Here is a 27577-nt window from a genome sequence, read left to right on the forward strand (position 1 = left end):
TCAGCAGGTCTCAGGATGGCCATTCGAGCAACCTACTCACTGTTGTAAACTGTTGGATGGCTACGCCAGGGGTTGTGCCCTGCACCACCCTGTGGATGAAATACCCCATCACGGATGAGGGAGCAGCTAGCTCTTCCTGGAAACCATTGGCATGTATGAGGGTGTCAGAGAAGCCAAGCTTCTGTTTTCTCATCTAGTACAAAGGAATCCTTCCTACCCTCCTCAGGAAGATGTTGGTAAGATATGGTTGGGTGGGAATCGAAGAAATTGTTTCAGTGGTAGTCACTGCAGAAGGTCAAGGTTGGGTTGGCACGGTCCTCAATAAGAGTTATTGTGACTATGGTCCAAAGTCTCGCAGGACTTTTTTTTTATTTGTTTGCTTTTATTTTTTGGTGTTAGATACCTGAAACACCAAGGGCAGTTCTGTGCCAAGCCACAAGAAGAATGAAAGCCCAGGACTTCCCCTAGGGCACCAGCTTCCATTTGAATTTGAGGCAGTAAAATCTTCCCAACAGTTATAGTTTGAGAACTTCCTGCTGGTTCACATTTCAAACAGAGCTCACACTTAATCCCCAACCTGGCACCAGAGCTCACATTGAACAGGTGGACTTAGGAGACCCAGGGACAAGGCACTTTCCTGAGAGCTGGACCAGCTTCCAGTAAGTACTCTATAATGTTACTGGTTTGGATTCTCAAGACTATTGTGATTTGGAAGCTCATTACCATGGAGCAGTTGAAAAATTGAAAATCAAAAATTGGAAATTTTTCAATTGAGGCATCTTGCTTTTATGAGCTTTTTTTTTTTTTTCATAATCTTCTTGGTCTGTACAGAGGGAAATAAGACCTCTTGGTATCATAGTCCACAAATCCCAAGTGACACTATAATGAACAGCTGAGGCAATGAATATGGAGTGCTGTTCCTGAGTGAGACTGAAGAGATGAATGGAAAGGTTTTTCTGCTTGTTGATTTGTTTGGGGGCAGCAACAAGAAATGCAGACAGAATTAGGGAAAGATTTTATTCTTTTTCCTTGGATAGGAAGGACAAAGTGGTGAAGATTGACTTTCAAGTTGGGAGGCTGGCTCAGCTTCTTTTTAATTGTGTGCTCTAAGGCAAGTTGTTTACTCTTTCTTTTTTTTTTATTGGTTGTTCAAAACATTACATAACTCATGACATATCATCTTTCATACATTACATTCAAGTGGGTTATGAACTCCCATTTTTACCCCAAATATAAGTTGCAGAATCACATCGGTTACACATCCACATTTTTCCTTAATGCCATATTAGTGACTGTTGTATTCTGCTACCTTTCCTATCCCCTACTATCCCTCCTCCCCTTCCCTCCCATCTTCCCTCTCTACCCCATCAGCTGTTGTTCAATTCTCTCCCTTGTTTTTTTTTCCCCTTTCCCCTCACAAACTCTTATATGTAATTATGTGTAACAATGAGGGTCTCCTTCCATTTCCATACAGTTTCCCTTCTCTCTCCCTTTCCCTCCCACCTGTATAATGTTAGTCTTTTCCTCATGCTCTTCCTCCCTGCTCTGTTCTTAGTTGCTCTCCTTATATCAAAATCATGGAATTTGCAGGGAAATGAATGGCATTAGAACAGATTATGCTAAGTGAAGCTAGCCAATCCTTAAAAAACAAATGCCAAGTTGTTTACTCTTTCTAATAACTGTCTCCTTGTCTGTCACTTGGTATTATATCATTGTAAAAAGAATATAAGCTTCACAAGTAGTGTGATGAGGCTCTCTATAGATATTGCTTACAAGTTCCTGTTATAATCAATAAATGCAGCTATTATTAAGCAATCATAGAATATCAGAGCTGGAAAGGATCTGAAAACTAGCATTTATTGATACTTTTGGAAAACAAGATAATATCTACTGAGTGCTCTCATCAGATTATTTCAACTGAGGCTCACAGCAATTCTAGAAGGGTGACATTATGCCATCCACTTTATAGATGAAGAAATGGAGGCATGAAGGGGTACTGTCATATATTCAAGATCACATCTCTCATAACTGATGGGGATGAAATTGAAACCCAATCTCCGCTGTTAACCCACTAAACCATCAAACCCTGCAGCCTTATCTGTCATCCCATTTTGTAGTTGGTGGAGAGAAGAGGGAGGAGTGGTCCCCACAGGTGACTTTGGAGCTCTTCACAGACCCTGGAAGCCAGAGATGTCCTTCAAAGCACACTTTGATATTCACGGTACACAGGAGAGTGGAAGTCATCAGGAGTGTACTTGAGCATCAATCAGGTGCCCTGAGGGGGCTCCACAGGAGACCTAGGTGCAAGTCACCTTACTCCTCCTCTCTCAAATGCACTTTTCCATTTGTAAAACAGGCCACCTCCAAATAGAACAGTTCTGAGACACAAAAGAAACAGCACTCACTGGTGCAGGCATTAAGTGCCCTGTCCCTGGGCTCCCTGGACGCCACCTGCTCATTCTGAGCTCTGGTGGCAGGGTGAGATTAAGTACAAACTCTGAAATGTGAACCTACAGGAAGTTCTCAACCTGCTATCCTTGGAAAAGGATTTTACTCTTGACCTTTATCAACAAGACAGGCTTTAAAACAACTAGTGACATATTTTATCAGAAGAAATGATGTGGGGCTTTTGGACAAATAATAGCCCCCAAACAGCTTGAAGCAAACACGGTGCACCGGTGCTTTAAAATATGTCAAACAGAGCTGGTCACTTCTGTCCAGTCCTCCCAGCTGAGCTTGAACGCCATTGCTCACGTGGGAGGGCGACTGAGTCTCACGTGCATGGGTGACCAGAAGTATGACAGGCTGGAAACCATCCATTCCTAATAACCACGCAGGCATGGGTAGCCCAGAATTGGAAAGAAGCTCATGAATTCAATACCAAATCTCAGGGGTAATTTTTTTTAAAATATTGTCCCTGCTTTGAGGGGGATGGGCAAAGTTTTAAGTAGTTTATATCATTCTTCTTCCATGTACAGAACTGGTATTCAGGGAACCAAGGCCTTTGACCTCAATAGTGTGTCTTTCTCCCCAGGCATTGCACGGAGCAGAGTGTGTTCTTCAACATACATCTGCACATGCCCCAGAAATTCGCCCAAATCATCACTACTGTTATTGCACAAGATACCCCAAGAAAGACAATTTCCCCAGGCAGGAGAGGTGTGATTTTAGGATTTGGGAAATCTCCCCCACTGGTCTTCAAATAGCTCTTCCACGCATCTGACAAAACACCAAAAGGATGCTGTGAGGACATGTCTTAATCTTAAGATGTTCCTCTCTGTCATTCAGAGATGAGTCATTTCTACTTTTGGAGGAATGAATAAGTTGATGCTGGAGAGAGGGAGATGAGGAGGGGGTGCCCCTGGCAGTGGGAGGCCCTGCGTCTTCTCCCCGGTTCACCCCGGCTGCCCTGGCCTTGCCTGCTAGTTTCCCTTGGGAGAAGGCAAGTCCCTGTCATGGAGAAGGGCTTCTTTCTTCTCCAATCTTTCCTCTCCTCAGCAGTGCTTCCTCGCCCGCATTCTGTGGACTCCTGCCCTCTGCCCTGTTCTTATCGCTTCTCCTTGGTGTTGCTGCCACCCAGGGCTCTCTAGTCAGAAATGCTCTTGACACAGGGACAAAAAAAGCCCAGGAAAGACGGCTCCTTCAGTCACCTTTCCAACACGTCCACAGACCACCCACTTGGTAAGCACAAGCTACCTGGACTTGTCCACCAGCTTACCATGGCCATGGCCATCACCAGCTTCAGGGATAAGGAGGAAAATATTAAAGGAATGAAAAGGGGATATCAGAACCCGTCTCCCCAGCATTTGTGAGCACCATCCTGATACTCAGTGCTTCCGTGGCTGATGGAAAGGGGCATATAGTCGTTTGGAGACCAACTGACACTTTACCCTTCTTTTTGACAGGTGAGAACAGACGGTCATAATGGAAACCAAATCTCCAAAGAGTCCAGGTACCTGGGGGCATAATTTCAAAAGGAAAAAAATCTTTTTTATCAAAAAAATGAAAAACAAATCCAATTAAGCTAACCAGGATGCACACATGGGTTTCAATGGGGGGAATAAAGGGTGGGCACTCTGGGATCATGATTCTTGGTTTGGAGAATGTAGCACAAACTTTGGATTCACTTAATTATCTTGTAAGAGCTGACGTGTCTAGAAATTTCACATTTTGTGATTTTTTCGTGGGCCAAATGTTCCATTTGTTACTTAGAGACAGTGCTCATAACAAACGATGGCCCAGCAAAAACAGGGGTGGATTTCCATGATTTTGCATGAAATTCTCATTAGAGAAACTGCCTAGCTTGTTGTGAAGCTTGTTGTGAAGGTAGCTCAGGTACATTATTCTGTTATCATGGCTCCTATTCACATAATCCACTAAAGGCAAGTGGTTAGAAGAGCAGAGTTCAGGATCAAATAACTTGGAAACCAAATTCTTCCATTCAACTAAAAAATATTTACAGAGAACCTATTACTCTCAGTCTGTGTGCTTCGTATTGTGGGTGATATGCCAGTAAATTAATAATAGAGTCATTGCACTTAAGGAATTTATCATGTCACTGGAAAGTTAAGAGAAGCACCCGCAAGTAGCTGTATTGGAAAACACAGGCTAGCACATGCCGTCAGGCTTTGCTGTGATCAGGAAATAGGGACAAAATGCTGTGGAAACCAAAGAAGAAAAAAATGTGTAAAGAGTCGTAGAAATCCAGAGAAGCTTTATGGAGAAGGCATTTGAGCTGAACCTTACAGGATGGGCAGGGTCTTAAAAGAGATTGAAAAAGAAAACACACCTCAGCCGATGAAATGGCAGGAATAAAAGCAGGGAAGTCACTCAGAGGCAGGATGTGTCAGACAAGAACGGATCCTAAGGTAGGCTGGGGAGGATAGAGGAGGAGGACACAGAAGGGCGGCACCACACGGGGCCAGACCTTGACCCCATCTTACCGGGAAACCTCAAAGTATTCGGAGCATGGACCTAGCATGGTCATGAATTTCAGATTGGTCATATTTTTAATAGCTTTATTATCATCTATTACAATTGTCGTGCGATAAACTGCACGTATTTAAAGTATACTATCTGAACCAGGCGCGGTGGCACACACCCGCCACTGGGAAGGTGAAGGCAGGAGGATCTCTAGTTCAAAGCCAGCCTGGGCAACTTAGTGAGCTGACCCTGTCTTAAAATAAAACAAAAAGGGCTGGGGATGTTATTCAGTAGTGTAGTCCCCCTGAGTTCAATCCCTAGTATACCACTAAATAAATAGACAAACAAGAGAGTGAAATGAAGTGTAATACCACAATAAGTTTTTAAATATATTTCTTAGTTGTAGATGGACACAATACCTTTATTTTATTTCTGTAATTTGTATGTGGTGCTGAGGATCGTACCCAGTGCCTCACACATGTTAGGCAAGTGCTCTACCACTGAGCTTCAACCCCAGTTCCCCATGATAAGATTTTTTTTTTGCTTTTTTTATTATATTTATTGTTTTAATTTGTTCTACTTAGTTGTACATGACAGCAGAAGGCATTTCAATTCATTGTACACAAATGAATTGCAACATTTCAATTCTCTGGTTGTACACGGTGTAGAGAAGCACCATTTGTGCAAGGATAATGATGTCCATCTCATTCCACCATCTTTCCTACCCTCATAACTCCTCCCTACCCTCCCCTTTGCCCAATCCAAAGATCCTCCATTCTTCCCATGCCCCCCCCACCATAGATCAGCATCCACTAATCAGAGAAAGCATTTGGCCTTTAGTGTTTTGAGATTGGCTTACTTCACTTAGCATAATATTCTTCAACTCCATCCATGTACCTGAAAATGCCATAATTTTATTCTCTTTTAATGCCGAGTAATTGTGAGTATATACCACAGTTTCTTTACCATGATAAGTTTTGACAGATGCATTCACCTGGGAAACCATCAAGATAGTGAACATAGCCATCATCCTCAAAAGTTTTCTTAGGCCTGTTTGTAGTTCTTCCCTCCAGCACGCAGTACTGCCTCCCCCTCCTGTCTTTGGATTTGCCTGAGTTTTACACAAATGGAGTCATATAGTACCTTCTTATAATGTATAAAGTCTGACTTCTTCCACTCAGCTTAACTCTTTGGAGATTCACCCACAGAGTGGCATGTATTAATAGTTTTTCCCTCTTATTGAGTAATATCCCTGTTCCATGGATGTGCTGTACTTTGTTACCTATTGTCAATATTCCTATTGACAAAATGATTGGGTTATTTTCAGCCTTTGCTTATTACAAAGAAAGCTGATATGAGCATTTGTCTATAAATTTTTGCAAAATCATATATCTATTTTACCTAGTAGAATGAAGGAATGAGATGATAAGAAGAGGTTTATTTATTTTTTCCAAATTTGACAAGTTTTGACATATGTATGCACCTGTGAAGCCACCACCCAATCAAGATAATGCACCTATCCGTCAACTCCACAAGCTTTCTCATCCATTGTCTCCCACTCTTCCACTCACACACATTTCCCCAGACAACCACTGCTCTGCTTTTTCCATATATAAACTGAAATATTCTAGAATTTTATGTAAATATCAAAAAACAAATATATATACATTTTTAAATATTATTTTTTAGTTGTAGTTGGAAACAATACCTTTATTTTTATGTGATCCTGAAGATCGAACCCAGGGCCTCAAATGTGCTAGGTGAGCGCTCTACTGCTGAGTCACAACCCCAGCCCCATATAAATTTTACATAAATATCATCATGCAGTATCAACAAGTCATCTGGATTCTTTCACTCAGCATGATTTTTTTGAGATTCATCTCTGCTGTGGCATATATCAATAGTTTGTTCCTTTTAATTCCCCAATAGTATTCAGTTGTATGGGCACAGTACAATTTGTTAATCCAGTCACCTATAGGTGGACATATAGATTGCTTCCAGTCTATAGGTATTACAAGTAAAACTCTATGAACATCCATGATAAATCTTTGCATGGTTGCATATTCCTTTGGAGTGGAATAGCCTTTTAACTTTTTAAAACAGATTTTAAAGAAAAAGTAAATGAACTATTTTCTTCTATTTTTTGTAACACTGGGGACCGAACCCAGGGCGTTATGCATGCTAAGCAAGTGCTCTACCACTGAGCCCCACATCCTGAGCCCTAAATCAACCATTTTAAAGGAAATAATTTGATGGCAGTTAGCATATTCACAGTGTTGTGCAGCCACCCCTTCTATACAATTCTGAAACATGACCTCACTCCTGGATTAAAGCCTTCACCCAACTGAGCAGTGTCTCTCTGTGTTCCCTTCTCCTTAGTCCCTCTCAAGCACCAATCTTTATTCTAACTTTAGGGATTCATGTATTCAGGACACGTCAAAGAAATACAGTTATACAGTATGTGACTTTTTGTTTCTGGCTGCTTTGTTTCTGTAAAATGTTTTTAATGTATATATACATATATTCCACAAATTGTTTATCCAGGTCCATGATGGATATTTGAACTGTTTCCATGGTTAGCTCTTATGAACAGCACTGGATATAGCATATGTGTAGGTGTCCTTGTTTGAGTGCCATTTTAATTCTTTTGAATTTATGCTTAAGATTGGAATTGAGGGGGTCATATGATAATTACGTGCTTAACTTTTTAAGAAACTACCAAATTGTTTCCCATGATGCCTGAATCATTTTGCATCCCACCAGCAGCGTCGGAGGGTTCAAATTTCTCCATATCTTCACAGGACACTTACTTTCCACCATAATCATTACTAATGAAGCCATCCCGGCAAATGCAAAATGGTTTCTCATTGTTCCCACTTCGTGTCGGACAACTTTTTGTGTGTTTATTAGCATTTGTATATCTTCTTCAGAGAAACGTCTATTCAAGTCCTTTGTCCATTTTTTAAATAGGGTTGTTGTTTTAGTTAATGCATTTAAGAGTACTGTATTAAGCCCCTATCAGATATCTGCTTTGCAAATATTTGCCCATTATTCTGTAGGTTGTTTGTTCACTTTTTTGATAACGTCTTTTGATATGAGTGTTTGATTTTGACAAGATACAATATAACTATTTTTTGTTGCTTTTACTTTGGGTGTCATTTCTAAGAATCTGCTGTTAAATCCAACACCATGAAAATTTACCCTTATGTGTTCTCCTAGGAATAGTATGGTTTTAGCTCTCAAATTAAGGTCATTGGTTTTTGAGTTAACTTTTTTGTTTGATAAGATGTATGAGTCTAACTATATTTTTTTTCATGTATGGATTTCCAGTTGTCCTAACACAATTTGTTAAAGAGATCATCGTCTCCTCATCAAATGGCCTTGGCCATTGATGTGTGGGGTTCTTTTTGTTTTTGTTTCTGTTTTTCCTGGACTCTCAACTCTATTACACTGGTCTGTATATTTATCTGTGCACCAGAACCATGCTTTTGATTTCTGTAGTGTTGTATTAAGTTTTGAAATTGGGAAGTCTGAGTTCTCTCTATTCTTCATCAAGATTGTTTTGGCAATTCAATTGGAATTCCAATTGAGGATTGCCTTTTCCATTTCTGCAAAAAAGTCACTAAAATTTTGATAAGGAATGTGTTGAAATTTTAGATTGCTTGGGACAGTATTAACATATTAACAATGATAAGTCTTCCAATGCATGAATGTGGGATATTTTTCTCTCTTTATTTTTTGTTTTCTTTAATTTCTTTCAGCAAAGTTTTGTAGTTTCCAATGTACAAATACTTCACCTTCTTAATTAAATTTACCCCTAGATATTTTATTTATTTATCTATTTATTTTGGATTCTACTGTAAATGGGATTACTTTCTTAATTTTATTTTCAGATTATTTATTGCTGGCTTATAGAAATAAGACTAATTTTTGTGCTGATCAAGTAAGCTACTGAATTTTCTCCTGAAGCTTTTAAAAAATGTACTATATGAGGATTTCTATATAGATTCATGTAATCTCATAATAGAGATAGTTTTACCTCTTCCTTTCCAATTTGGATGCATTTAATTTATGTTTCTTGCCTAATTGCTCAGGAAAGACCTTCTTATACAGTGTTCAATAGCAAAGCTGAAAATGGGATTTTTTGTTGATATTTTCAAAAAGGTCAACTTCTGGTTTCTTTGACTTTCTCCACTGTCTTTCAGTTTTCTGTCATTGAATTTCAGTTTGATCTTTATTTCCTTTCCTTTCTTTAACTTACATTTAATTAATTCAGTGTTTTCAAGTGTCTTAGTGTGGAAGCTGACCTAATTGACTTGAGATCTTGATCTTTTCTACTGTAGGCATTTAGTGCAATAAAATGTCTCCTAAATACTTTTTAGTGGCATCCAAAAAAAATCTGATTTATTGTGCTTCAATTTTCATCCTATACAAAAAGTGTCTTCTTTGATCCAGGAGTTATTTATTTCAGGAAATTTTATGGTGGAAATTTTCTTTTATGGTGGAATGAGATGGACATCATTACCCTAAGTACATGTATAAAGACAGGAATGGTGTGAATATACTTTGTATATAGCCATAGATATGAAAAATTGTACTCTATATGTATATATGAATTATAATGCATTCTGCTGGCATATAAAACAAATTAGAATAAAAAATAAATTAAATAAATAAAATTTTTTATTGATTTATAATTTGATTGGAAATTATACTCTGGGAACACAATTTTATAACTCGAATGTTTTTAAATTTACTGAGACTTGTTTTACAACTCAGATTGAGTCTATCTCTGTAAATATTGCCAGTACCCCTGAGAAGAATGTGTATTCTGTTGTTGTTGAGTGAAGTGTTCTGTATTGTATAAATCTCACTCAGGATAAGTTGGCTGATAATGTTGTTCAAGTCTACTATATCCTTGCTCAGTTTTTATTTATTTGTCTTCTCAGTTATAATGAGAGGAGTATTTAAGTCTCTCAGTATATTACAAATATATCGATTTCTCCTTGTAGTTTTATTAGGTTTTGCTTCAGGTATTTTGAAGCTCTGTTATTAGGTGCATATATGTTTAGGATTGTTATGTTCTATTAGGATTAATTGAACCCATTATTATTATGAAATTACCTTCTTTATCCCTGGTAGTATTCTTTGTTTTGAAATCTACACTGATATTAATACAACCATTGCAAATTTTGGCCGTGTTAGCATAGTATATCTTTTTCTATGACGCTCCTGCATCAGCCTCCCAAGTATTTGGGATTACAAGTGTGCACTGCCCACTCAACTTTGTATTGATATTTGTTTTCTATTTGTCTTTTTTTCCCCTTTGTTTTCTCCTCTTGTCCTTTCTGCCTTCTTTTGGATTAGCTGAGAATTTCAGTAATTCTGTTTTATCTTCCTTATTGGCTTATTAGTTATCATTATGTGATTTATTATTTTAGTGATTACTTTAGGGCTTATATACATTTTTAACATATTATAATCTAACTTTAAGTGATTTTATACCAATTCAACAATAATACAAGAATTTTACAAAAGTGCATTTCCATTTTTCCCTCCTGGATTTTATGGTGCTATTGGAATGCATTTTATTTGTATATCTATTATAATGTGCACAATCATTGTTAGTTTTGTTTAATAGTCATTTTTTTTTTTGTAGTGCTAGGGATTGAACCCAGGACCTTGTGCATATGAGGCAAGCACTCTACCAACTGAGCTATATCCCCAGCCCCTCAATGGGTTTTTTAATGTGTTAAATAATAAGACCAAAGCTCACATATTTACCTTTGTAGGTACTATTTCAGTATTCTTCATTCCTTTTATAAATTCAGATTTCCATCTGGAAGATTTCCTTCTGCCTGAATGACTTCCTTTAACATTTTTATCGTGCAACCCTCCTGGTGATGAATTCTTTCAGCACTGCATATATGAAAATGTCTTAAAATTTTTTAAAAGATATTTTTAAAAATTTTAAGACATTTTTTAAAAGATATTTTTGCTGCATAGAGAATTCTGGATGACAGTGTTTCTCTCATTACTATGAGTACATTGTTCTATTTTTCTTGTTTGCATTGTTTCTGACTAGAAATCAGTATCATTGTTCCTAATCTTTGTTCTGTATACATCATGTTTTTTTTTTTTCCACTAGTTGCTTTTACGATTTTTTTCCTTTATCACTGGTTTTGAGTAACTTGATTTTGATCTGCCTTAGTGTATTTCCTTGTATCTTGTGTTTCTTATGGTTGGGGCTCATTGACTTGCTTGAATCTTGGGATTTATAGTTTTAAGTTTATAGAATTTATAGTATTATTTCTTTGAATATTTTTTTCCTGTCTTCCTCCCCCACTTTAAGAAACTCCAATTACTTGTATATTAGTTCACTTGAAGTTTTTCACAACATTCTGGTGATCTTTTTACGTTTTTAAATTCTACAATGTTCACTCTCTGTTACTCCTACCCAGTGTATTTCTTTTCCCCCTAAAGACATTGTCATTTTCATGTCAAAAAGTTCACTTTGGGTATTTTTAAATTTTCTATCTCTACCCAATTTCTTAAAAATGCAGTGATAATAACTGTTTCAGCGATCTTCTCTGCCAATTCTAACATCTGTGTCAGCTCTCAGTCTGTTTTGATTGTTTGGTTATGCTCTTCATCATAGTCATGTTTTCCTGCCATTTTTGCATGCCTGGTAATCTTGGACTGATTGCCAGACTTTGCAAATTTTACCTTATTGGGTACTGGAGATATATATATATATATATATATATATATATATATATATATATATATATATAAAATTCCTATAAATCTTGATCTTTGTTCTGGGATGCAGTTAAGTTTCTTGGAAACAACTTGGTCCTTTTAAGACTTGTTTTTATGATTTGTTAGGTGAGTTTGGCACAGTCCTCAGTCTAGGGCTAATTATTCCTCAGGACTCTACCTAATGTCCTGTAAATTATAAGTAAATTATAGGTCTTTCCAGTGTGGCTGAAAGGAATGGGTGCTTTTGCTGGCCCTGTGTGAACACTGAACACTGTTCCTTCTGATCTTTTCTAATGGTTCTTACCCTGGCCTCAGGTAGATTCGGCACACCCTTATGCTAATTACTATTCTTGAATATTTGAGGACTCTGTGTATTGCCCTTTGGTCTAGCAAACCAAAGCAAAGCCACTTGCTATTAAAAGGAGGTGGTGAATATGATTAAATCAAGAAGCTACTCATACATTAACTGTTCTCTGTAAGTATTAGAATTATAAGCATTTTTAGTTTTTTTCTGGGTTCCAAGATGTCTACAAGAAATATGTACTACTTTCATTATTTAGAAAACCAAAGGATTGTTTAAATAGTTTTTTAAGCGATTGGTTTTACTTTCACATTCAAGATATAAGTCTAATTTGCACCTGGCTTTGGAAATTTGAGAGGGTCTTTATTAAGTAAGTAAGTGAAAACAGAATCAAGATTCTGTAGTACATATGTTGGGACCAGCATCCCAGTGTCCAGTTATTCTGGTGAGCAGCTGTCCTGACTTTTCCTCTCTCCCCAAGTTCTGCAGACACTCCACCTGCCCCTCTCCCCCACCCCCACCCCAAAGAAAAGCACTTTTGCCACCTCATTTTTAATAGCAGGTGGTTAACTTTTATGTGCAAACAAAAGGGAGGTACAGAATTATCTTGCTCCTGCAATGGGAATGGTGACAAACCTGTGCTCACACCTAGAGAGTCAGTGACATATTCCAGAAACAGAACCAGATGGGGGTGAGCAGGACAAAGGTACCTGGAAGCATCCTTTGAATGACAGCCCCAGCCGTGGATGAGGAAGAGTCGCACACTTGCTCCTTTTTTTCCCTTGGGCTGACATAGGACGATCTTATGAGTAAATGAATGGTGTGAAGACCTTTCCAGAAATAAACAGTGTTATCTGATTGAAGCAGTTCTCTTCTGAAATTTATGAGAGAACCAACTGAGTCTTGTTCACTTTCTTTTATTAGGCAAGCAACTCACATTTTATTATGAAAATGAAGTCTATAAACAAGATTACTTTATTAAGTCACCACCTCCTCAGCTTTTCTCCTCCTCAGTAAGTATTCCCTACAGATTAACAAGCCTCCCACCAGCATCATGAGCATTTTTTTTAATGCTCTCTCTTTCTCTGAGATTTAACTGAGATGCAAAACTTCTTCTTCTTTTTTTTTTTTTTCTTCACCTTTCAGACCTCTTGGAAAAAGCGTTTTTGTATCCTGTCAAAGAATGGGGACAAGGGTCTTATTCTTTCCTATTACAAAGACCATCACCGACGAGGTTCCCTCGAAATTGATCGGTGTGTATCCAGAGCAAGGAAATTTATAACACATCTTATCAAGTCAGATACTAACAAGTTGCATGTAAATTTAAACTTAAATCATTGACAGAGGAACTATGGACTTTAATCCTATTATGATTAGGGAACTAAAATTATGAACACATAGAGTAAAAGGTAGTTAAATGTCCATTCATACTATGTCACAGATGATAAGTCTTTAATTAATAAGCATTCATTTGGAAAGGAGTTTCACTTAATGTGTGGGTGGGAGGGAGCAGGTGAAATTACCATTTTATAAAGCCGAGATGGGTTTTAAAAAAATTTAGGTCAACTTTTTTGTCTTCTCTTTTCAAAAAAAGTATGTACAAGAAAACAACTTGAGAAGATGATTTGGTCCCCTTCTCAGTGGCGCACGCCTGTAATCCCAGCAGCTCAGGAGGCTGAAACAGGAGTATTGAGAGTTCAAAGCCAGCCTCAGCAAAGGAGAGGCTCTAAGCAACTCAGTGAGACCCTGTTTCTAAATAAAATACAAAATAGGGCTGGGATGTGACTCTGTGGCCAAGTGCCCCTGAGTTCAATTCTTGATTCCAAAAAAACACAAAACAAAACAAACAAACAAAAAAAGATGATTTGTGAACTCAAGAATCCAGCTGAGCTAGGTACAGTGGCACATGCCTGTAATCCCAGTGACTCTGGAGGCAGAGGCAGAAGGATCACAAGTTCAAAGCCAGCCTCAGCAACTTAGCGAGGCCCTAAGCAACTTAGTGAGACCCTGTCTCAAAATAAAACATTTAAAAAAGGAGAGAGGGATCTGGCTCAGTGGTTAAGCACCCTTGGGTTCAATCCCTAATACAAAAAAAAAAAAAAAAAAAAGGAAACAGCATCTTTTGAATTAAATTTCAGGTCAAACACAGTGTTTCAATGAATGATGAACCAGATTCAAAGTACACATTTATTTTCTAAAAAAATAAAATAAAATAATAATTCAAATAATAGCAATAATAATTCAAATTACTGGACGCTCTTTAACACATGGATCAAGCAGATTTTAAGTTTTATTCAAATATGCATCCTAATGTCAAACATTAGTCAGTTTTTTTCCTCATTTGGTATGTGCATTGGCTTAGTACTTTGTGTCTATGTCTAACAGAAATGCCAGCGTCAACGTGGGTATAAATAGCCAGGAAAAGCTTCAATCTGTGCAGAGGATGTTTAAATGCCACCCGGATGAGGTGATGTCCATCAGAACCACTAACAGAGATTACTTCCTCATCAGCCACGACAGGTAGGCTGTAAGGAGACAGAGTCGTCTCCTGGGCGTTAAGCAAAAGCAAACCGAAATCCAGAACATGTTAAACCACGTTGAAATCTCCAATGCCATCCTGGCAGCCCTCGCTATACTAATTCCCAAAGGCTCTGTCACGAGGTGTCACAAACTAAGTGGCTTAGAAGAACAGAAATGCATGGTCTCACTGTTCCGGGGGCTAGGTGATGGAGATCAGAGTGTGGGCAGGACCGTGGTCCCTCTGAAGGCTCCAGGGAAGGCTCTGTCCCAGGACTCTCTCCTAACTTCTCTTGGCTTGTGGCAGTGTGACTCCAGTCTTCACATGGTATTCTCTGTGTCTAAAGGTCCCCTGTTTGTAAGGACACCAGTCACCTTGGGTTAGGAGCCACCTTTACTCTGGTATAACCTCATCTAAACGAAATATATCCGAAACAAGCCTATTTCCAAATAGGGTCACCATCTGAGGACTGGGAGTTAGAACTGGAATGTCTGTATCCTGGACAGATTGGGGGATATGATCCAACCCATAATAGTCACGATTACCACAGATGCATCCCAAGTAAAAGGACCTAGTACAAGAATACCTGTATACGCTACATGTATAAGGGAGGACCGTGCTCACCCCCAAGGGGTCTTCTCTTTGAGGAGCAGCTCTTGTAGCTAGTGAAGGTGCCCACTCAAGTTTTGCACACTTTTATATGCTGGGGGGTGAGGCCATGGTGAGGGGAAGAGGCTATGCAGAGAAGGCCGGGAATATCGAAGCATGAGGGACCTTGATCTCTTTTAGGTTGACCTAAAGATCCAGAGCTTTCTTTTAAACTGTTGTGCAAGCCAGCAGTGAAGAAGATGGGATTTATATACAGTCTTTCAGACACGACTCTTCATGAAGACCGGCCTTCCCTGAGGGGAAGCTCCCTTGGATAGTTGTGCCCAAATGGCGCTGTCAGGCTAGGAGGGCACCTGCTCCAGAACACCATAGAGCCGAAAGCCCCAAGCCCTGGGATTACTCCTCTTATTTTCTATTTCCCATTTCGTTTCTCTGAGCTTTCCTCACCGGGGTGGCATGAGAATTCCTTCCAGAGTGCAAATGGGGAGGAGGTGGACCTCTGAAGCTACTGGAAAACATATTCATATTCACCAGAGAGCTGCTCCCATGGCCTGTTCTAGCCACAGTAAAAGAATCCTCTGGTGAAGTGAATGGAGAGTCTACAGAATGGGAGCAAGTTTTGATTTACCAGTAGCACATCAGACAGAGCAGTAATCCGTAGGATATATAAAGAACTCAAACATCTTAACCCCCCAAAAACAAATAATCCAATCAATAAATGGGCCAAGGAACTGAACCGACACTTCTCAGAAGATGATATACAATCAATCAACAAATATATGAAACCATGTTCAACATCTCTAGCAACTAGAGAAATGCAAATCAAAACTACTCTAAGATTTCATCTCACTGCAGTCAGAATGACAGCTATTAAAAATGCAAACAACAATAAGTGTTGGTGAGGATGTGGGGGATAAAGGTACACTCTTACATTGCTGGTGAGACTGCAAATTGGTGCAACCAATAAGGAAAGCAGTATGGAGATTCCTTGGAAAACTGGGAATGGGAACTACCCTTTGACCCAGCTATCCCACTCCTTGATTTATACCCAAAAGACTTAAAAACAGTCTACTGCAGGAACATAGCCACATTGATGTTTATAGCAGCACAATTTACTATAGCTAAATTGTGGATCCAACCTAGATGCCCTTCAGTAGATGAATGGATAAAGAAAATGTGGTATATATATACACAATGGAATATTACTCAGCATTAAAAGAAAATAAAATCATGGCATTTGCAGGTAAGTGAATGGAATTGGAAAATATCATGCTAAGTGAAGTAAGCCAATCCCCAAAAAACCAAATGCTGAGTGTTTTCTCTGATATAAAGATGCTGATTCGTAATGGGGATGGAGTGGAGGAGCATGGGAGGAATAGATGAACTTTAGATTGGGCAAAGGGGAGGGAAGGTGGGTATGGGAGTAGGAAAGACAGTGGAATGAGACTGATACCTTACCCTAAGTACACGCATGAAAACACGAATGGTGTGGCTGTACTTCGTGTTCAACCAGAGACATGAAAAATTGCGCTCTATAACATGAATTGAATTGCATTCTGCTGTCATATATAACTAATTGGAATAAATAAAATGATCCTCTGGTTCAAAATGAGTGAGTGCAGGTGCTGCTGTTGCCACATGTCAGCTCAGAGTTTGTTCCCATCAACAGGGAGAAGATTAAAGACTGGGTCTCTTTCATATCATCGTTCTGCCATGGTGCACGAGCAGCTCACCAGAACACCCAGGTGACTCTCCATCATTCATAAAATAACAGACATCTGAACACCACCCTCTTTTAACAGGAATAATGGTAGCTTTTTCTTTCTCCTTGGCAACAGGCATTAATTCTAGAAATAAATAAGTGAGGAAATGTTATGTTTTATGATGAACAAAAGGAAAAAAATACTTTTCATGTTTTGCAAGAGAGCTAAAATACGGACAATTCAAATGTCTGTTCTGGGGGGAGAGTGAAAGGAAAGGAAGAGATTTTCAATAGTAGCTAGAACTATACTCTTTTCCATCATTGTTATTCAGGCTACGCAAGACATTCTCTTTTGAATGACTACATCTAGGACGGTTTCTGTAAAAATGTTTTTTCATCTATCTTGCATTTTAATATACTGCCAGTTGTATAAGGGCTGGTAGTTTAAAGTTTTTAGTTTGCTTCATAAGGGTCTTCGTCAGTCTTGTGTTCGTGCAGGCCTTGACAAGTGGAACTTTGCTCTCTAGGTGACTTTATTCACATATTTTCTAGATTGTTCCATGCTTAGAGCAAAAGCCAAGGTGCAGGAGAAAGCAAAGTAAACTTGAATGATAGAGCAGAGCGGCCAGGGTTCAGAGGGAGAGATGGCTGATAAGTTGAGGAAGCTCAGGGCCTCCCTCAAGGCCAGGCAGAGTGTCCTCGGGTTTGGGAACAGCTGGCAGGATCAGCCCTGTCTTAGTGAGAGAGCACTGGCCCATGGCAGCCCAGCGCCCAGACAGCTGAGGAGGTGCTGAGGGAAGAGCCCACAGGAGGCTCTTCTTTCATTCCAGATAAGAGATCAGCTGTGTCCTGATGATATCATTCCTTTTTCCTAAGCAGGAGGGACCCTCACTGGGTGATACAAGGCCCGTTTCCTACCCCAGCCCTGTCTTTGGTCCTTCCAGTGTGATAGAAGCTGTGAGCCCCACCTCGCCACGAAACAGCCTTCCACACATGGTAAAAGAATCACCTTCTCTCTTGGGACCCGTCCCCTGCTCCCTCTGCCTGCGTTCCATTTACATGTCCTGGACACACGTCTGGTATGCTGGCCTGCGGCCCCTCTGCTAAAGCCAAAGCCTGCTGGCCTGGCACCTTGCCACGCACAGGCACAAATGCCTTTGGAGAAAGTCTCCCTGTGATTTCTGACCGTCTAGCCTGGGCTTCTATTTTCTTACTGATTTCCTTCATTCACCTTCATGGGTCTTGCTTCTCACTATAACTGCTGTCGCCCTCGTCTTTGTTTCTGATGAAATCCATTCAAATGCTCATGAATTTCAGGGAGTGAGGTAGACGCACTGCCTCTTGAAAGCCACTCTCGATCTGTCCTCTGCTGTCTGTACAGCTTTGGATCTCCGTCCTAAACGGGCTGCCTGGGTTTGCTGGATACTGTTTCCTCCCCTAGAGACTTTCCCTCTCTGTGGGTCTCAACCATCCCTAAAGATGCACAGCCTCCCATTGTATGGAGTTGGTAGCTCTTCAACTATTTTAAAAGCTTTTCATAGCGTGTCACACTCACCAGGCCAAACACCTCATCTCGTTTATCCATTCAGTGAGTGGATACGGTCCTGTGACCCTTTTGAGCAAAGACCTCTTGCTTTTCACTCATGAGGTCTCCTTTTCCCCAGGGAAAACATTATTGATCACTTTGCCTTTTTCTGCTGTTTAGATCCAGTGATTTTCTAACCAGCTCGAGTTAAGGATACCATAGTTTGTTGGTTTCTGTCATTGTTATTTAACCTACTTTCCCATTATCCCAGATATTAAAAATACATTCTATAATATAGAATTAAATAACATAATCATATAATTATATTATAATATAATAATTATGATATAATCTTATTAATTAATATGAACTAATATAATAATATATAAGCTCTAGATTATGATTTCTTTGTCAGTTTGTAATATTCACAGCATTGAAAACTTGGGACTTAACAGATTAAGGGGGACCCTTTTTCACCCCCAGGGGAAAGATCAAAATTTAAAATTTGAGGTATGCTTTCTGCAGAATGTGCATCATTTTCTCATCATCAGAGAGTCAAAAAATCATAAGTGGAACCATCATAAGTTGGATCATCTGTACACATTTTTTTTTAAATCACCTTTCAAGGACTTCTCAGAGAATATTCAGGGTCTTTTTGAAAACCCCGGCCCTAAGGCTTTGTTCTTGCAAGAATTAAATTGAATTTATAACAATTCTCCTGCCATACAAAGCAGTCATTTTAGTGGAGTAAGTGGTATCTAGGGGGAAGAGAAGGCAATAATTAATTGGTTGAATGTCTATCACCTTGACTCCTATAATCTATACCATCACGTGATCGATGCTGCCTAAGAGCATTGCTATGGAAACAGAAAGAGGTGAGCAAAACACAAAAGACGACTAGGAACAAGAAGAGGAAGGGTGGCGTGCCCTGCCTCCAGTTAACTACCTGCTCAGATGGCACCAGCTGATAATGAAAAAGGTGGGAGTGGGGACACCATGGCAGAGCTTAGTAACTAAGAACGCCACTCCCAGGACAAAACCGCTTATTCTGATTTATGCTTCAAGTAGTCAAGAAAGCAGTTTGAACCATGTGCTTGTGTATTTACAACATGGGAGGCGATGCAGACTCCAGAGACCAGGTCAAGGTGTGTGGACTTGCGTGGGTGGGCACTTGGAAGTTTCTTTGATCTTGAAATCCAACTACTCTACTGTGGCTTTTCCAGAAAGCATGTGGTTTAGCTCGGTCCCTGGAAAATAAAATCATTCATTCCTTCTGCATCTCTTTTATGCAGTACTTAATGGAAAAAAATTCTCCAGGATTCAAGCAGGCTCATCTTCCACGTGATTTCTTGTCAGAGACCACTCAAGACACACAAGAAGAAAGTTATTATCTTAGTCCTCGAAGTGTTCTTTTAGAGGTAACCCTTCCCATCTGCTAATGGCTCATTTCTTAGAGAAGTGATTCCTGAGCCCCTGTCCTGCACTGTTTGTGGAGAATCAGGATAGATGATGAGCTCATGGCTCTGACCCTGGTGGAGGAATTGCCACAGTATAAGACAGAAAGGGCCCCATGCTGCAGAGAGATGCTTATACAGTGTCCCAGGGTGTGCCAGTCATAGGAAGAGCGGGGCCTGATTTCCAAACGGAAACCAGAGAAGGATCTATAGAGGAGGTGACATTTGACCTTACTTGATGGCTAAAATTCGGACTTGGGGAGTTGACTTGGGAAGCTTGTCAGTATTCTGAACTGAAAGAAAAGTAAGAACAAGAGGTAGGTCCTCGGGTGGTAAGTTGTGTGGTGTGTATCAATAGCCTGTTGGTACATTGGAGCTCTTCTGAGTGCTAGGCACTGTCCTGTCCCAGGTGTGGTGGCCTCAGTAATGGACTTGAGGCTGCCCCTTCCTTCCGAGCTCACAGTCTAATCGTTACCACATGATCATGTTACACACAAAGAGGCACAAAGTAGCCTGGAGCATCAGAAATGGGACAGATTTTTCTCTCCATTGGAGTCAGGGAAGAAAGATTTGGAGGATGGAACGGTATTTGATATGTGTATGATGAATCGTTCAGTTAGGTGGCCGTTCAGAGTGTGTGGGGACAAAACAGAAAAAAAGAGCCAGTCCATGATGGTCTCAAACACCGAGTTGACTTCATTCTGTAAGCAGCATCAGGGCAGAGCTGGCTTCTAGGCTGGGAAGTAGCAGAACCTGAATTGTCTTCCAGTCACATGAACCCAGCCACTCCATCTTCGGTGGGTGCAGAGAGAAGAGAATGGGAGACAGTAAGGCCACATGACTCGGGGCATGGGGTGCATTGTTTCCCAGACCTGGGGTTTTCCACTAGAGTATGGTTATGGAAGCGCCAAGTTACACAAGCTTTTTAACAGCAGGGTCCTCAAAGAGGACCTAAGAGGCAGTGGTGCATTATAAATAGGTGAGTGGCACACAACGCACAGCATTTCCCCAGCTTATCTGAGTGCAGAAGCCTTGTTCACCAGGAATATTTTCATGCTAGGGAACAGTCTTTCATGATAGTTCAACCAACCAACCAACCAACCAACCAGGTGTTTTTTGAGCATCAGTTGTAATTTACACTTGTCTTTTGCTAAATACTGTAAGGGATGCAGAGTCCACAAAGCAGATTAATCTGTGCAATAGAAATTCAGAGAGCCATCCACAGAGATGGGGTGATCAGGGCAGGCTGTGGGACTTCAGCCAGGCCTGAACACAGTGTCAATGGACAGAAGAGAACAGGGACATCCCAGGTGAAGCAAACGGCATGGACATTGGGGACTAGGAGAGCACCACTGGTCAGGGGCAGCCACGGGAAGACCAGCTTGATTGGCGGCAGTGTTCCAGGGTGAGGTTAGTGGTGACCTAGGCAGGTAAGTCTTGGGGTTTGGAGCAACCGTTGCTGTCAATGATGCCTAGTTCTAAGGGACTGGTTGAGCATCTCCCGAGGACAGAAGTTTCTAGGACCCTTGGGGCCTCCTCAAGCAACTGGGGCTGCCTGTGAGCACTGTAGCCTATGACCAGCTCCACATTGTGTCTGGTCTTTGACCTGCCCACTTCTGTGATTCTGCAGTAGGATTGTCTGGGGACAAGGGTTCATGCCATTAAGTGCGTAGTGGTAAAACATGAAGGTAAATAGCAATTTAGTTCAATAGAACACTTATGTCAGAAAGCACGGGGCACCCAGGAGGACAGAATGGACTTTGAGTCTGCCAGGAACTTCACTGGCTCAAGCTTGTGTAGGTGAGGTTGGTTGACATTCCCTAAATGAGAACCATTATTCATCCAGTGGCAGATGTACTTACTAGTTCAGGGTCCAGGTGAATGTCCAGGTTAGGAGTAGAAGGTTCCTGTCTGATTGGCAGACTTGCATCTTTACATCCATTCTTCTTGTCCTTAGTTGGATAATGTTATTGATTCCAATGATTCTGGTGAATCCATTGAACCTGGTAGTGAAGACCAGGTCCCCAAGACAATTGAATGCCATTACATGTCAATGAAATCCTGGTAAGTAAAACTGCCATTTTAAAAATTGATTCTTGTTATCCTAAAACAACTAATGTAAATTCTTTTTTTTTTTTGGACACAATACCTTTATTTATTTACTTTTATGTGGTGCTGAGGATCAAACTCAGTGCCTCATATGTGCTAGACAATCACTCTACCACTGAGCCACAACCACAGCCCCCAAATTCATTTTTAATAATTGACAAATTGAGAGAAATGTGTTCACAGACTCCATTCAACCCAAGTAGAATCTTATTATCCAAAATGCTTGGGTCCAGAGGCATTCCAAATTTCAGAGTTGGGAATATTTGCATATATATAATAAGATATCTTAGGGACAGAACTCAAGTCTAAATATGAAATTCATTTATGTTTTATGGACATCTTATACACATAGCCTGAAGATAACTTTATGCGCTATTTTTAATTTTGTGCATGAAACCAAGTTTCATGGTGCAGAGTTTTCCACTTACAACATCTGGTTGGCACTCAACATTTCATATTTTGAAGCATTTCGTATCTCAGGTTCTTGGATGCGGGATGCTCAGTCTGTAATCTCAAAACCAGAAAAATGGCAATGATTTCTCCACCCACAGAAAAGCATTTGTGACAACCTCAGGACGTTTTCTGTCTGGGAAAATTGTTTCCTATTTTGCATTTATGTCTCTCACACTCGCACTCTGTCCTCCAAGCCCTGTAAAGGATTATTTTGGTTCCATATCCATTTTTAGAAGGAAATCTTATTGGATTTGATCCTAACTGCGGCTGTGATTCGGAGGGTTGGACACGCTTCAAGACCTTGTTAGTTTTCACGTGGCTGTTGGCTACTTAAATCTGACACACACCGTGGAAAGTTGTAAATGGACATGCTGAAAAAGGGTTCGTTTTAACGTCTTCTACTCTATAGTTTTTTCAAGGATACACACAATGCATCTGCTGACTTCCCAGAGAAGGCCCAGACCTTTCCAGAGCCCCAGGATGGAGGCCCCCAACTGCAGGAACCAGATTCAGGAAGTGATCTGTGTCTTTCACCTGCCAATCCAGAAACACAGGCCACGGATGATAAGAAGGGATCGGTCTCACTGACTGTTGTGAAATTGTCTATATTACTCAAGTAAAGCTCTCATCTTTTCAAAACTCATGGGTTCTGAGGGCAAGGCAGGCCTTCTGTTTTTATTTAGGATTCAAGTTTTGAAGCAGTTCCTAAAAAATCTCCAAGTCAGCCAAGAATCTGACCAGCTTCTCCCTGTCATTGATGTTGTGGCCAAGGACAGTGAATGACAGAGCTGGACAGAAAACAGTCCCCTGGGCTTGGGGTGGCATCTCCAGCTACTTTTAAAAATTCTTCCTTGGCTAGTCTTTCAGGTCCTGGGACTTTGGATCCACACTGATCCGAGTAGTATGTCACCCGGCTTCTGCCATTAGCATTGCTAACACGGCGTGCAGGTCACGAGAGGCTTGGCTTATAGACAAGGAAGGGGATGTTCCGATTTCAACTGATGCCAAAGGCATTTGACAAGATGGTTGTCATTTTAAGGATGCTTACTTATCCAACCAATTTACTGTGTTCTCCTCTTTCTCCATTGTCTCCCACCCACAACCACATCCCAAGAACGGTGGGGAGGGATACTTAGGAGTAATTGTCTAACTTAAATTCACATTTTTCTCCAAATGTTTTTGACAACCGTTAGCTGGAAACTGTCTCAGAAACAGGAGGCCAAAAATCTGCTCAGAGAGGACAGTTCAAGAGCCAGGGTCAGTCGCCTGAAGTGACTTTTACAAATGCTTTCTCTGTCAGCAACATCCCCGATGAAAGCCACTTGGAGACGCTCGACGTGTTCCTTTCTCCGCCAGATGTCATCAACTATCTTGCTCTTGTCGAAGCGGCCGGACGGATATGGTAGGTGGGAGAATTGACTGTTGTGGACTAAAACAGGAGATTCCAAGACAGGAAGGGATCAGTCATTTTGACAAAACTGACCGGGAACTTGGGCTGTCATGTTGTCACAAAGAAGACTCAAGGAATCGTTGGCCAGGCCATGCGTGGACTTCTCTTAAGGCGGAGCTTGCTCATTCGGGAATTTGCTGATTTGTTCTTTAGATGTGCGTTGTGTAACCTCGAGGGCTCACTGCCCACCAACACTTACTGAGCGTCCTCTGTTTACTTGAAACTGTGGGGTTATAAAAATCTAAAACAAAACAATAGAAAGGTGGTACCACAGGGCCCCACAACCTGGTGAGAAAGACAGCTGCCCAGACAAGCAAGTGCAAAATGCATTTTATTTAAAAGTGTAATGAAGAAGGTGCTCTCACAATGCAGAAGCCCAGGGGCAGGGAGGTTAATTATAGAAAAGGAAGCAGAAGGTCAGAGTCCACAGGGCTTTGCAAGGGTGAAATTATTTGCACAGGTTTTGGAGGAAGGGATAGACTCCGACAGTAGTGACTGAGGAGAAGTTACTCGAAACAGAAAAAGGAGCTGGTCAGCTTTAGATGAGGCCCAGCACAGCTTGAGTGAGGAGTCCCTGCAGGCCCGGCCCCACCCTCCCTTCCCTGAGAACTGTGTCACATGCTGGTATTGAGCCCTGTATTTCTACTGCAGTGTGACCCGGTGGGAAGGCCCCCCACAACTGGGATGCTTATTTTGCCATGGAGATCATGTCTTGGCTGTGAATGACCTGAAACCCCAAAGCCTGGAGGAGGTCTCCTTGTTTCTTACCCGGTCCATACAGAAAGAGGTGAGTCCTACTAACCAACCCTGGCCAGGGCAAGTCAGTGGCAGGAGGAACAAGATCAAGGTCTTCACTGGAGTCTGAAAAGTACTCGGGATACAAATGAAACTCTGCCTTTCACATAAGGTAGTATTTGCAAGATACTGGGCTAGGAGACAGAGTACCTGGGTTTGTGACCTCAGACATAGCATAGTGTGGGAAAAAGAGTTTGCATAGAATCAGGCTGGCTCATGGACTGCAAACGAGCTACTTGAAGAAGTCTGTGCTTCCATTTTCTCTTCTGTGAAATCAGGGATACCGATCGTACCCAATGTTGGAGAATTAAATGAAATAATATGTGATCGTGTGCTTAAAATAGTGACGGACACATACTAGGTGTTCAGTGTAGGTACTATTCTTTTGGCTTCTTTTATTGGCCATGGATAGGCTCAGTCTTGACATCATCATACTGTCCCCATATAGTTATTATAAGAATTAGACATAATATGTAGGTGTGCAGAGGGCATGTGGTTTCAAAAGGTTAGCCTATTTTTAAATGGTCTCTCCTATTAGTGTAGTTTTCATATGGCTAATTCTATCCTGGTCTAATTTTCTCTCTAACTTTTAGCCCTGTGACCTTGGGAAAGTCACTTCCTTCTCTGGGCTTTAGTTTCCTTTCTCTAAAGTGAGAGGGTCCATTTTCAAATTCTGCTTCTTGAACTTCTAGGGTGGTAGTTGGGAGAGAGAAGAGGAGGGGGACAGTGTGCAGGGGCTTCAGTTAGAGAAGTCCATGGTTTTCATTTATGTTTTATTAAACAGACAAGTCCCCAAAATATTGGCCTGTCTTAGCTTCCCTTGAAAACACAGTTTCATGACTTGAAATTTCTAAAAGCCATGCTACTAGATAACCTTTCTTCCAACTCTGAGGTTTTATGACTATGCATCATATGTATATTAGGGATATTTCTTCTCTCTTCTGCATCACACAGTAACCCTGCTGGCTCAACAAATTGTCCTATCCCGGTTATCTAAAAGGGTAAACCCAGTAAGTATGAGAAAGTTGGCTAAGACACCTCCCTAGTTAATGGCAGAGCAAGGACACATGTGTTCATTCATTCATTTATTCCTTATTTATTGAACATCTGCTTTATGCTGGATACTGTGTCGTGTTGTAGGACTGCAAAAAAAAAAAATGGCCTTACCTTGAGCTTAAGGAGCTCATAGATTAGTGGATTGAAAAAAGCATATCAGGGGCTATTTAGCATGTCCCTGAGACATGAATAGGGAGGACAGGAGAAGAATGGAGTAAGTTTATGGAGGAAGACCAGGAGGGTGTCTCAGAGGAGGTGAAGTTTGGCTTAGGTATTGAAGACTGGATAAGAGTTCATATGGTGTGTGAACTGGTAACTAATGCATTAAGTCTGCCAAGGATCCACACTGGGGCCAAGTAGCCAAGATAACCTTCTGTGCTGTTCTGGAAGTTTCCAACCCAGACACGGGCTCAGATGCCAAGAAAAGGGTTTCTGACTGGGAGCAGATCCAGGAACCCCACCTGGCTGTCTCTGCCTCGCGTTCATCATGGATGTCCTTCCGGACTGGAGAGTCACCTGCATGGGCAGGAACACCTGCATTTCCCTTAGGCTTACCCCATGTTCCCCTTTCTGTCTGCAACTCCTAGGTGCCATTGACAACTACGGGGCACCCACCAACACGATTATCTGGAAGATTAGGAAGTGGCCCTCCTTCTCCACTATTCCTGACTTCTTTCTTTTATGTAAAAATGTGTATACAATTCTCTTAAAATTCAAATATCTGGTCCCTGGAAGGAAACAGAATGTTGGAAAGAAAGATGTGGAGCCGGAGAAGGAACAATGGCCCCCGATATTGTAAAGCACCTGAGCCCATCAGATCTACCTTTCTTGTTAGGCTACAGTTGATTGGTTGGGGTAGGGACTGTGATGGGGAGAGGAGGTAAGATCTTTCTTTTCCAGAGGCATTTAACCTCTGAGCCATATCCCTAGCCCTTTTTATTTTTATTTTTATTTTTTGAGACAGGGTCTCACTAGGTTGCTTAGGGCCTTGGTAAGTTGCCAAAGCTGGTTTTGAACTTGCAGCCCTCCTGCCTCGGCCTCCCAAGCTGCTGGGATTCCAAGAGGGTGCCACCACTGAGAATGTAAGATTTTTAAAGGTGGCAAAATGTGAGTTTCGAGGGGGAGGGCCTGCTGGGTTGAAGGGGACACTCATCAAACGTCAATTTCCTCCCAGTTTTGTCTGAGGCTGGTCCTGTCTGATGGTCTTATTTTGATTCGCTGGTTTCAAGAGATCCTTTTAATTCTTGGTGCATCTGGACCCTTCTGGGCATCCTTGAAGCTCTCTGGCATCTTCCCTAGAGGCTCAGGCCAGTGACTTCCAGAAAATGAAAATCATCATCATCCCTGGCTTCCTCTGGCCATCTTGTTCATCTCAGGATTTTCTTCCTAAGAGCTTCAAAGGGTGTGAAGGAGGACCAAGTGAGGACCAACTAAGGACGATCTTCAGTCATTTAATTTTCTTCTTCCTCATGTTTTAGAAAGTAAAGCTGTCCATCGGGCGGATCCCAAATTCAGAGAAATTTCATGCTGAGGCCTGTACCTGCCTCTTAAAACACCAAGGAGTTGCACTGATCCAACAGGAGAAGTCTGGACTGCAGAGGGCACCCAAGAGGAGCCCAGCCATTAAAAAGGGCCAGCAGAAAGGGACTGGGGAGTAGCCAGCCACCACCTCACTGCAGCAGAGGATAGAGCCCTGGACTGTGCCAGGCGCGGCCACTCAGGCAGGTGATATGAGACACGCTAGCACACCTCTCTCAACTGCTGCACTTGCACCTTACCTGGGGGATAACTGTCCCTGCTCTGACTGTGACCTCAGGGGTGTTGAGAGGGTCAAGTGGGATAATGACTAGGGAACACAGTGAAAATGGAAGGCCTTGTCCCAAATACTGCAAACACAGACTGGGTAAGTCCCTCATCTTG

General features: G+C 41.1%; 1 protein-coding gene across 2 annotated transcripts; it reads left to right on the forward strand.

The window, feature by feature from the left end:
* Positions 1–3924: 3924 nt before the first annotated feature.
* Positions 3925–27315, forward strand: Plekhs1 (pleckstrin homology domain containing S1). 2 transcript variants are annotated; one of them, XM_077799169.1, is made up of 12 exons: positions 3925–3952; positions 12911–12999; positions 13133–13239; positions 14372–14506; positions 16783–16858; positions 17692–17811; positions 19633–19758; positions 21752–21858; positions 22766–22972; positions 23657–23758; positions 24458–24593; positions 27136–27315. In XM_077799169.1, the coding sequence occupies exons 1-12, from the start codon at positions 3925–3927 to the stop codon at positions 27313–27315; spliced, it is 1413 nt and encodes a 470-aa protein (XP_077655295.1). The 2 variants fall into 2 exon arrangements, with proteins under 2 accessions (XP_077655295.1, XP_026244996.2); XM_026389211.2 differs by having other exon boundaries at positions 17695–17811.
* The last annotated feature ends 262 nt before the right edge of the window (positions 27316–27577 follow it).

This window comes from Urocitellus parryii, chromosome 5 (genome assembly GCF_045843805.1).
Source record: "Urocitellus parryii isolate mUroPar1 chromosome 5, mUroPar1.hap1, whole genome shotgun sequence".
In the NCBI taxonomy this organism is placed as follows: domain Eukaryota; kingdom Metazoa; phylum Chordata; class Mammalia; order Rodentia; family Sciuridae; genus Urocitellus; species Urocitellus parryii.

What these genes read in the sequence shown, in the direction of transcription:
- Plekhs1 (XM_077799169.1), top strand. Translation starts at nt 3,925, where the DNA reads ATGGAAACCAAATCTCCAAAGAGTCCAG. An exon ending in TACATGTCAATGAAATCCTG is followed by an intron (nt 21,859 to 22,765) that starts GTAAGTAAAACT and finishes TCTACTCTATAG; the next exon opens with TTTTTTCAAGGATACACACA. An exon ending in CCCGGTCCATACAGAAAGAG is followed by an intron (nt 24,594 to 27,135) that starts GTGAGTCCTACT and finishes CTCATGTTTTAG; the next exon opens with AAAGTAAAGCTGTCCATCGG.